Source organism: Lepidochelys olivacea (genome assembly GCF_965140295.1).
Source record: "Lepidochelys olivacea isolate rLepOli2 genome assembly, chromosome: 4".
NCBI lineage: Eukaryota > Metazoa > Chordata > Testudines > Cheloniidae > Lepidochelys > Lepidochelys olivacea.
Window position 1 is genome coordinate 113,360,793 of NC_140414.1, and position 12,221 is coordinate 113,373,013.

Genomic DNA, 12,221 nt, shown 5'->3' on the forward strand with positions numbered 1-12,221 from the left:
CTTAAAGAGAAATCATCCATTTTCACTGACAAGCTAGACTCAACGTTCTGTTGTCCTTCCCTTACCAACCTCTGATTCCACATGGAATTAGATGTTAAGTTCACTGAGAGACGACAAGTCATATCCAAAGTGTCTAGAGATGAGAGTTTACCTGCCATCCCCTGCATTCTCGAGAGATTAACTGCACAGCTGTTCTGCTCTGCAGACTCAGCTACCCAGTCTTCCCTCTGAACCTGAGACACAGACTGTCCACTTACAGAATCAGCATGGAGACATTCCTCTCTCCACAACCTTGTCTCCCCAACAAGCTGGCCAAACACAGCCACTTCCTTATAGGACTGTTCAACTTTCTTAACAGCTTTCACTCCATCTGAGACCTTCTCAAAGCTATCCACACTGGATCTTTCAAAAGGAAAGTCATTCACACATGTGGATCCATTCACAACAGAAAATTTCTGGCTGTTAGGAACTGAAACTTTCTTGATTACATCACTTTCACACCCTTCAGTTGCAGTAAACTGCTTGCACAGACTACCATGAGGATTCCTTTCCCCAGGAGCTTTTCTAAGCAGCAATTCAACCCTCACAGAAATTCTGCCTTTACCCTCTTCACCTAGGGCTTGCTCTAAAGGAACACTTCTCTGAGCAACAACAGACTCTTTCTGGGTCTCACTTACATCCAGAATCAACTCTGGCCCATCAGGCGGATTCCTTCACAATCCCCTTTCAGGCAAACTTCTAGACTTCCTAGATAAAAGGTTAGAGGCATTCTCCTTCCCTTTGCCACACACAAGCTCAGGAATCTTTTCCTTCTTGCTACACACCCTCAGTAGGTAACACAATCAAATCACCTTTCTGCTCTCCTTGTGCCCTGGCTAGGATCTCACCGTGATTAGACAGAGTTGCTACACCCTTTCCCAACAACACACTAGCAACAGGCAAAATACAAGCACCAGAATTGTCTGGTCTCTGGGATTTTGCATAGACACTAACTGGATGCGACCTAGTTACATGCCATTCTCCCTAGCAGACACAAACTTAGGACCATTCCCTTCCTGGGCTTTAGTTGAATCCAGAACTAACTCTGAGACAACTGTAATATTCTCAGCCATCACAGGCGGAAAGGCACCTTCTGTCTGCTCCACAGACAAAGAAGAGCCAGAGACACATTCTCCTTTACCAGACACACAGCTTGGGATCTCATTTCCCTTGTCCCAGCACACAGGGCTGTTCACAGACAACTGCTTGGAGCCTGGCGTAGCTCCCTCCATAAGCAAGTCAATACCCCGACAGACACAGGCACTTTCCCTTCACTGTCACAATTCTCCACACAGGTAACAGGTAAATTATAGGGACACTCATCTTCCACTATCCTTGCCTTCCCAAACTGCTAACTGGACAAAGCCATCAGCTCACAAGGCTGCCTAGGCTCATCCAAACTTTCCTTACCAGGCACATTGCCACTCCCAACAGATAAACTGCTGCTCTTCTCACTACACTCAGCTACTTCCAGCAAATCATAGAATCATAGAAACATAGAATCATAGAATATCAGGGTTGGAAGGGACCTCAGGAGGTCATCTAGTCCAACCCCCTGCTCAAAAGCAGGACCAATCCCCAATTAAATCATCCCAGCCAGGGCTTTGTCAAGCCTGACCTTAAAAACTTCTAAGGAAGGAGACTTCCTAGGTAACGCATTCTAGTGTTTCACCACCCTCCTAGTGAAAAAGTTTTTCCTAATATCCAACCTAAATCTCCCCCACTGCAACTTGAGACCATTACTCCTTGTTCTGTCATCTGCTACCACTGAGAACAGTCTAGAGCCATCCTCTTTGGAACCCCCTTTCAGGTAGTTAAAAGCAGCTATCAAATCCCCTCTCATTCTTCTCTTACGTAGACTAAACATCCCCAGTTCCCTCAGCCTCTCCGTATAAGTCATGTGTTCCAGTCCCCTAATCATTTTTGTTGCCCTCCGCTGGACTCTTTCCAATTTTTCCACATCCTTCTTGTAGTGTGGGGCCCAAAACTGGACACAGTACTCCAGATGAGGCCTCACCAGTGTCGAATAGAGGGGAACTATCACGTCCCTCCTTATACATCCCAAAATGCCATTGGCCTTCTTGGCAACAAGGGCACACTGTTGACTCATATCCAGCTTCTCGTCCACAGCTTCTCGACCCCTAGGTCCTTTTCTGCAGAACTGCTGCCGAGCCATTCGATCCCTAGTCTGTAGCGGTGCATTGGATTCTTCCGTCCTAAGTGCAGGACTCTGCACTTGTCCTTGTTGAACCTCATCAGATTTCTTTTGGCCCAATCCTCCAATTTGTCTAGGGCCCTCTGTATCCTATCCCTACCCTCCAGCGTATCTATCTCTCCTCCCAGTTTAGTGTCATCGGCAAACTTGCTGAGGGTGCAATCCACACCATCCTCCAGATCATTTATGAAGATATTGAACAAAACCGGCCCCAGGACCAACCCTTGGGGCACTCCACTTGATACCGGCTGCCAACTAGACATGGAGCCATTGATCACTACCCATTGAGCCCGACAATCTAGCCAGCTTTCTATCCACCTTATAGTCCAGTTACCCTTTTCAGGTTCACTTTTATAAGCTGTACTAGCCTATAATACATTACCCATCAAAAATCTACCCTTTCCTTCCTCAGTTGGGCTTCCACTTGACCATCCACTTTAATGTGCTCCTGAGAAACATTGTCCTGACCAATGAGTTCTGTGCTTGATCTAATTCCAGATTCACTTCTGAGACATTAGACAGATATTCAGAAACTTCATTCACAGACAAACTGCTTTTTTCCACAGACAAGCAGCTATTTCCCACCTCCTCCCCCTGGTCAGAGCAATATAACATACAAACATTGTTATAAACTGAAATTTCAAGAGGATACAGTTTCTCGATTGCTTTTTTGACTTCCAACTGAATTCTGGCAGTTTCTTGTCGCAGCTGGTGAACCCTCTCCTCAGCAGCAATCCTTTGCTTTCTCACCCATTGAATTTCTCTAGTTTCTGTTCATGCTCAAGTTGCCATTTGTTTGCTGCCTTTTGCATTCCACTTGCTTCTGCAGCTTCTGTAGCATCAGGTAAGGGCTGTGCTCCTGCCTCCTAATCACTGGCCATTAACAGATTTCTCAGTTCTTGGTTTGTAGCTTTCTTTCTAAAGCTTATCCCCTTTTCTGAACACAAATTTTCCGGGGCTTTTTTGCCAAGGCCCTCATATGCTGTTTGCTCACCCGTTGCAACTGCTCTTTAACCAACAAAACTCTCAATACCAAAATTCAAATTTGGATAGCTTTGGGTTTTGACCCAAAGCTTAATTGACCTGGTTCTGTGGATCCTAGCACGACTACGTCACTGTAACGATGCTGCTTCTGGCGGGACCCAACTGAGAGTGCCAATTCAGGACAAATTGCTTAAAGCAGGGCAGTTACAGCCCAAGGCTGGGGTTTCTATGCACACCAAGGCAAACCAAACCAGCCAAACAGAGAAGACTTTGGTGTTACCCCACTGGCTAACCACAAGTCACACAAGCAATTCCCTTAGACACTCCAGTTTCCCAGTATCACCACCAGTGCCACTCATTACAGGAACAAATGGTTATGAAAACCAATACCCCAGGAAAAGAAAAAAGGTTCTCTTGATCCCAAAGCACCAAGCCCCAGACCCAGGTCAATATACAATCAGATCTTACCCCACAAATCACGCTGTTGCCAATCCTTTAGAATCTAAAATCTAAAGGTTTATTCATAAAAGGAAAAAGACACAGATGAGAGCTAGAATTGGTTAAATGGAATCAATTATATACAGTAATGGCAAAGTTCTTGGTTCAGGCTTGCAGCAGTGATAGAATAAACTGCAGGTTCAAATCAAGTCTCTGGAGTACATCCAGTGCTGGGATGGGTCATCAGTACTTTGTTCAGTGACTTCAGCGTAGCAAAGTTCTCCAGAGGTAAGAAGCAGGATTGAAGACAAGATGGAGGAGCTGCAGCAGCTTTTTATATTCTCATGCCCTGTGGTCTTTCTTTCTTCGTTCCAAAGACAAGCAGTCCATCAAATGGCCTGGAAAAACCTCAGAGTTCTGTCCATAGGCATGTCCCTGCATACCTTGCTGAGTCACAAGCCTTCTCTCAATGGGTCAACTGTATAGCTGATGGTCCTTAATGGGTCATCAATCAGGCTAGGCAGAGCTGACACCAACTTATCCGGAAAAAGAAAAGGAGGACTTGTGGCACCTTAGAGACTAACCAATTTATTAGAGCATAAGCTTTCGTGAGCTACAGCTCACTTCCTCAGATGCATATCATGGAAACTGCAGCAGGCTTTATATATACACAGAGAATATGAAACAATACCTATTCCCACCCCACTGTCCTGCTGGTAATAGCTTATCTAAAGTGATTTCCAGCACAAATCCAGGTTTTCTCACCCTCCACCCCCCCACACAAATTCACTCTCCTGCTGGTGATAGCCCATCCAAAGTGACAACTCTTTACACAATGTGCATGACAATCAAGCTGGGCTATTTCCTGGAACCCCGACCTGGGATATTCTATCTACTACCCAAGATCCATAAACCTGGAAATCCTGGGCGCCCCATCATCTCAGGCATTGGCACCCTGACAGCAAGATTGTCTGGCTATGTAGACTCCCTCCTCAGGCCCTACGCTACCAGCACTCCCAGCTACCTTCGAGACACCACTGACTTCCTGAGGAAACTACAATCCATCGGTGATCTTCCTGATAACACCATCCTGGCCACTATGGATGTAGAAGCCCTCTACACCAACATTCCACACAAAGATGGACTACAAGCCGTCAAGAACACTATCCCCGATAATGTCACGGCTAACCTGGTGGCTGAACTTTGTGACTTTGTCCTTACCCATAACTACTTCACATTTGGGGACAATGTATACCTTCAGATCAGCGGCACTGCTATGGGTACCCGCATGGCCCCACAGTATGCCAACATTTTTATGGCTGATTTAGAACAACGCTTCCTCAGCTCTCGTCCCCTAAAGCCCCTACTCTACTTGCGCTATATTGATGACATCTTCATCATCTGGACCCATGGAAAAGAAGCCCTTGAGGAATTCCACCATGATTTCAACAATTTCCATCCCACCACCAACCTCAGCCTGGTCCAGTCCACACAAGAGATCCACTTCCTGGACACTACAGTGCTAATAAACAATGGTCACATAAACACCACCCTATACCGGAAACCTACTGACCGCTATTCCTACCTGCATGCCTCCAGCTTTCACCCTGACCACACCACACGATCCATCGTCTACAGCCAAGCTCTGCGATACAACCGCATTTGCTCCAACCCCTCAGACAGAGACAAACACCTACAAGATCTCTGTCAAGCTTTCTTACAACTACAATACCCACCTGCAGAAGTAAAGAAACAGATTGATAGAGCCAGAAGAGTTCCCAGAAGTTACCTACTACAGGACAGGCCTAACAAAGAAAATAACAGAACGCCACTAGCCGTCACCTTCAGCCCCCAACTAAAACCCCTCCAACGCATTATTAAGGATCTACAACCTATCCTAAAGGATGACCCAACACTCTCACAAATCTTGGGAGACAGGCCAGTCCTTGCCTACAGACAGCCCCGCAACCTGAAGCAAATACTCACCAACAACCACATACCACACAACAGAACCACTAACCCAGGAACTTATCCTTGCAACAAAGCCCGTTGCCAACTGTGCCCACATATCTATTCAGGGGACACCATCACAGGGCCTAATAACATCAGCCACACTATCAGAGGCTCGTTCACCTGCACATCCACCAATGTGATATATGCCATCATGTGCCAGCAATGCCCCTCTGCCATGTACATTGGTCAAACTGGACAGTCTCTACGTAAAAGAATAAATGGACACAAATCAGATGTCAAGAATTATAACATTCATAAACCAGTCGGAGAACACTTCAATCTCTCTGGTCACGCGATCACAGACATGAAGGTCGCTATCTTAAAACAAAAAAACTTCAAATCCAGACTCCAGCGAGAAACTGCTGAATTGGAATTCATTTGCAAATTGGATACTATTAATTTAGGCTTAAATAGAGACTTGGAGTGGCTAAGTCATTATGCAAGGTAGCCTGTTTCCTCTTGTTTTTTCCTACCCCCCCCCCCCCAGATGTTCTGGTTTAACTTGGATTTTAACTTGAAGAGTGGTCAGTTTGGATGAGCTATTACCAGCAGGAGAGTGAGTTTGTGTGTGTATGGGGGTGGGGGGGATGTGAGAACCTGGATTTATGCAGGAAATAGCCCAGCTTGATTGTCATGCACATTGTGTAAAGAGTTGTCACTTTGGATGGGCTATCACCAGCAGGAGAGTGAATTTGTGTGGGGGGGTGGAGGGTGAGAAAACCTGGATTTGTGCTGGAAATCACTTTAGATAAGCTATTACCAGCAGGACAGTGGGGTGGGAATAGGTATTGTTTCATATTCTCTGTGTATATATAAAGCCTGCTGCAGTTTCCACGATATGCATCTGAGGAAGTGAGCTGTAGCTCACGAAAGCTTATGCTCTAATAAATTGGTTAGTCTCTAAGGTGCCACAAGTCCTCCTTTTCTTTTTGCGAATACAGACTAACACGGCTGTTACTCTGAAACCAACTTATCCGGGTGTCACCGAGAAGCATAGCGTAAGTTTGAAATACAGTCAGTATTCATAACTTTAACTACAAAAATGATACACACACATAGACAGCATAATCATAACCAGCAAACCATAACCTTGTCTTAGACACCTTATTTGACTCCCTTCATACAAGATTTGGAGCCACTACAGGACTTTGGTTGCAACCATGATCTATATAGTCCCAGCTTATGTCAATAATGTCACACTTACCCAAACTTTTGACATGTTGTTTGGATCTAGCCATCATCTTAGCTGGCCAGGGCACAGCTAGGAGCTGGAAGGAGAGGGAAAGAACCCTTACCTGAACTGGCAGGGTATCTGTGGAGACTTGTGTTCTTGGCATACCAGATATTACAGAGGCCTTCCAGGATACACTGGCATTGGACCAATTTGTAGATGTTCAACTGGACTTGGACTTGCTGATCAAGATCAGCAAAAGGAGACCAAAGACCCTCCAAGAGGCTGTGAAATTTTCCCATAGAACTTGAAGCTTTTCTTTCAATGGTGCACCAGAAGAGAAAGCAGCTGCTAGTGAGGAAGATGGAAACTGATTGTCATTAGCCCTGTAAGTACAGCTCTGAATCCAATCTATATGATGAAAGAGGGAATATAAATCTGGTACATGACAATATTGAATGATTAGAACAAATGACATATGTGGTTTGTAAAAAAGGGGAAATGGCCAATAATCCAAAAATAGGTCAGTTAAATTCTGGTACTGTGACAAAACTGGCCCAAAAAGAAGGACTATTATAAATTTAAGGCAGGTCAAGACAGAGTGTCTAAAGTGTCTAGTGAAAGCCTCTCTCCTGGACCAGGAAACAGGTGACACCAAGTTGAAGGAGCAAAGCTTATGGAGGTACAAAGATCAGACCAGAGTTTTGGCTTCATAGCCCAGATCTAAACAACAGTAAGAGGAGTTTGGCTATCGAGTGCATATTACAATCCGTGCTGTGTATAGGGATAGTTAACACAGACTCAGCCATAATGGTTATTAGACCAGAGATGCTAAAAAGGCTACCCAACTCCCCAGACAGTACCTTTCTAGAGATCTGCTCCTATTACAGAAAGTTCATTTGTCGGTTTCCAACTATTGCAAAACCACTGCATAGACTGCGTGAGAAAAGGAAACCATTTCAGTGGTCAGCAGTGTGATGTAGCATTTTCAGAGGTGAAAAGCCTCTTGTGATGGTGCCTTTCTTGGCCTATTCATGTTTCAAAACCCCCTTTCTATTGGACACAGATGCTAGTGCTTATGATTTGAGGAAAATATTGACACAAAAACATAAGGGACTTGAGCGGGTGGTAACTTATTATAGCAAAAATCTATGTTCCCCAGAGAGAAATTACTGCACCAACCAAAAGGAACTCCAGCAGCAGTTAAATCTACACAATGTTTTCCTCACTATTTGTATGGGAGGAAGATTATGGTCAGGACCAACCAATGCTTCCCTGCAATGGCTCTTTAGATCCAGGAAGTCTTTGGGACAGCTTGTCAGGTGGTTGGAAAAACTGCAGTGTTAAGATTTCACACGCAGATGTGGCCATAGGCATAGTAATGTTCCTGCCTTGTCCAGATAGCCTTGTTGGGAGACTAATTTGAAAACACTGCCCCAAGTAGGAGAGCAAGGAATTAGTTGCTCAATGGAACAGGTCTGCCTCTCTTCCTCTAATTTGCAGAAGTGCCCAGTGTTCCCAGTTTATCCTCTGGAACAATGGGGATAGGGTTGCAGGAATGGAACCCAGGACAAACTAAAAACTTCCCAAAGAGAGGATTCTGATCTCATGATAGTGTGTAATTAGAAAATCAACGGGCAAACACAGCCACCCTGGAATGTGGTCTCCTCCCATATTATTATCACCATTAAAGCTTCCTGGTCACGGGGAAAGCCTGGAATTTAAATACGAAATATTGTCTAGAAGGTGGGAGAAAACAGCAGGTGATGGACACAGCTGTTTGTACCAGATATAACATCAGAACCTTCTTTTTCAGTGTGTCATGATCTTAATACTGCTGGACATTTTGGATTTGCAAAACCTTAGCCAAGCTAAGAGAAAATTTCTATGGGGTAAAATGAAGGCAGGACATAAAAAGTTGGTGCAGGAAAGGTGATGCTTGCTTTACAAAGAAGGGTCCCCCTAAAACTGGGAGAGCCCCTTTGCAGCAGGATCTTGTGGGATGCACCAGTCCAGAGTATTGCGATTGATGCTCTTATGCTGTTGCCTGAGACAGAGGTGGGCAAACAACATTTGCTGGTAGCTAGAGATGATTTCAAAAAATGACCTGAGGTATATCCAATAAGAAATCAAGAGCTTGTGATGGTAGCAGGGGTCTTAGTGAAGGTATTCACTAGATTTGGATCCCGAGTGAGTTACAGAGCAAGGGAGAAACTTGGAATCCAAAGTGTTTCAACAGGTTTGTGAGATTCTAGGCATCCACAAAAGCAAACCCACAATCTGATGGGATGGTGGAGGGATCAATAGGACTTTGGAGGTTCAGCTGGCTACATTTGTAGAGCACCACCAAAGGGACTGGGCCCAGCATATTCCATTCCTTTTGATAAAAGAAAAGGAGTACTTGTGGCACCTTAGAGACTAACCAATTTATCTGAGCATAAGCTTTCGTGAGCTACAGCTCACTTCATCGGATGCATGATGATGTAGCTCACAAAAGCTTGTGCTCAAATAAATTGGTTAGTCTCTAAGGTGCCACAAGTACTCCTTTTCTTTTTGTGAATACAGACTAACATGGCTGTTACTCTGATTCCTTTTGATGGCATACAAAATAGCAATGAGAGTACAAAAAGTGTTCCCCATGTTTGGGCATGATCTATGGACCCCGGCAAACCTCTAGTATGGAGTTCCTGAAAAGGAACAAAGGGAATGGAACCCAAAACTGAAAAAACTCACACTTTTGCTGGAGAAAATTTGAGGATAGCCTCTGATAAAATGAAAAGCTTCTGTGGCATCATGGCATATAGAGAATCTTTTAGAAGCAAGGACCTAGTCTGGTTCCACATTCCTAGAAGAAAGGTAGGACCCCTAAACTGGATAAGCCTTGGGATGGACCCTATAGAGTACTGTCCCAAATAAACAAAGTGGAATACAGGATACAGTTGGATCCCAGGACTAAACCCAAAGTTATCCAGAAGGACCATCGAAGGCAATATAAGGGAGATAGGATTTCAGCAAGGTTACTCTCCAATTTGGAGAATGTAACTGTGGATACTGAGGCTGGGAATGTTGTGACAGTAATGAGTCCCATACCCAGACAGAATGGGCAGGGACTGTCACTGCCAGCAGTTCCACAGAAACAAATGACACACCTCAGGAGCACACTGAAAGGAAATCCATGGAGAAAAAAGCCCCCTAACAGATTTGGGTGGGAATAAAATTTTATGTTGGTGAAGTGAAACTACTCTGACAGAAAGACACTGTAAATAGTTATGCTTGGATTTAGTCTTGGGACCCAACTGCATTCTGTATGCCACTTCATTTATTTGGGACAGGCCTGTCTAGGGTCTATCCCAAGGATTATGTAAATAGCTACGCTTGTATCATTTGTAATAATTTGTGTTAAATTATTTGTTTTCTTCCTATTTGGAATGGGTTATTGGATAGCACCATTTTAGGCCTCATTGGGAAGATGAGTAAATTGGAGCTGAGGGGTGTTATGAGCTGAGTGAATGCTTGTTATGGGCTGAGTTAAAACCTCATTCAAATGGATGTGTGAACAAAGCCTTCATTTAAGAGCATTGTAGAGACATTTAAGGGGCCACAAAGTCTAAAACAAGGCCAATAAAGTCTGCCCAGAAACAAGTACCATGTGGACCGGGGGATTCCACGGGGTATTGTAACCAGGTGTGTGTGCGCGCAAAATGGTCGGGAGCTGAAGGAAGGCACAACACATACAAACTGAGAACACAAAAGAACAAAAAGAGTAGCAGAGGTGAAAAGCAAGAAAGCCAAGCAATATCCTGTGAGTATGGTGTGACCTGGGAAAAGCTAGAGAGAAAGCCTCAGGTTTGTTGGATAAAGAGGCTTGGAGCAGTACGCTAAGGAACTTCTTTTGTCCTTGGTTCCTCCTGCAATCAGAAAAGGAGGACTTTGTACATTCCTTGTAAATAAATAAGATTGCACAACGAGAATACCAGACTCCATCAATTTCTACGTCCAACTGGAACAGCCTCAAGACCCCGAAATTTGACTAGCAGCTGGGGTTGAAAAAGAAGCAGAGAATATGATTTCCTCTCCCTATTTGTAAATGTATTTAGTTTTGGCTGCTACTGAAGCAAAGAATGTCACACTTTCTAAAGTTTAAGTTTACAGGTTGTTTTAATTCTTCATTCATTTTGCCTTCTGTAGAAAACAACTTAAATTACTGCTGTAACTTTTTCTCTATTTTCTGGTGCTTAACTGTGTAATTGTAGTCCTGAAATAGTATTCCAATGTATGGATCTGAAGAGGGACCTGCTATTTTTAGTGTTGGCTGAATACATGAGAATTACAACCCTGCTTTCTCCATTTCCATTAATCTTTCCAGGATGTTTATTTTAGAAGCCAAATCATAGGGCCCATTTGTGCCATTCAGGCACATTCCTATACTCTGGGTGCTGATCAGGGTTGGGTCTTGTCTTCACCTGCAGTTTAACTGTTTTTAGCATTGGTTCAGCCACATCTGTTGCTGACAGCTGTTTTTAACAAAGGCTAAATTACTGCATGTAAATAAAGCTTCAGTGTTATAAACATCTGTACAGACAGTTACCACCACGCTTAATTTGTAATGAAAGAGGTGCCAGGGCATAAGCAATTAGGTGCAGGGACTCAACAATTTTTTACATTAATAACTGATGGAACAAGCCCAGAGGTGCCAGGGCTATGAACTGCCAAGCCTAGAGGTGCCAGGGCTTGGTCCTGACACAAATTAAGCACTGGGCAGTTACAATTATAGCATGGATATAAGAAAAGACCATGGTAGAGCCCTTCTAGCAAAAAAATGGCTAAATATTGTTAACGTTTGAGCCTTTCCTTTGACCAGGCCCTTTACAAAGTAAGGATATTCCAGAAAGTTGTTCTCTAAAGGCTATGTATGTAGGAAATATTTGCTAAAAATATCAGTTGGCTGCTACCATCAATTCATCTCCAACTGTGGTAACACTAATGAGATTATTAACATGGACAAAGCTGTGGAGGCCACTGGAATTTTAAGTTCTGTATTGTATAGACCTGCTCTGAGCCATTATACAACTCAGGGATAGATCTACAAAGGGATTTAGGTGCCTAAATCCAGAAATCAGATCCTCAAAACCCCTGTGGAGTTGCCCCCTCACCCTGTAAGTGCCTAAATTCTTTAGCTGTCTAAATTTGTGCCAGCAAAGTTCTCTGGGTGCCTAAATTTCTGCTGGTGGACACGTGTAAAGCCACCTCTGCCCTGAGGCTCAGCACCAAGCTCACATATAAACCCTGGCTGGAGTCTGAAACTAGATGTTCCCCTGCCTATACTGCCTATAGAGCCAGATCTGGTCCAGATCAGGGCCC

The 12,221-nt window shown here is 44.1% G+C and overlaps 1 protein-coding gene across 4 annotated transcripts in view; it reads right to left on the reverse strand.

Moving 5' to 3' along the window:
- The window catches only part of SLC34A2 (solute carrier family 34 member 2), a 62,285-nt gene that overhangs the window by 32,724 nt on the left and 17,340 nt on the right, over window positions 1-12,221 (reverse strand). Inside the window, exon 1 of one of the 4 annotated variants that reach the window (XM_084627596.1) lies at window positions 6,985-7,075. The exons of the other annotated variants lie outside the window; for them this stretch is intronic. Within the exon in view, the coding sequence (XP_084483722.1) occupies window positions 6,985-7,026 (42 nt within the window). The 5' untranslated portion in view covers window positions 7,027-7,075. Of the gene's footprint in view, window positions 1-6,984; window positions 7,076-12,221 lie in introns of those variants that run through there. 4 annotated transcript variants of the gene reach the window in all.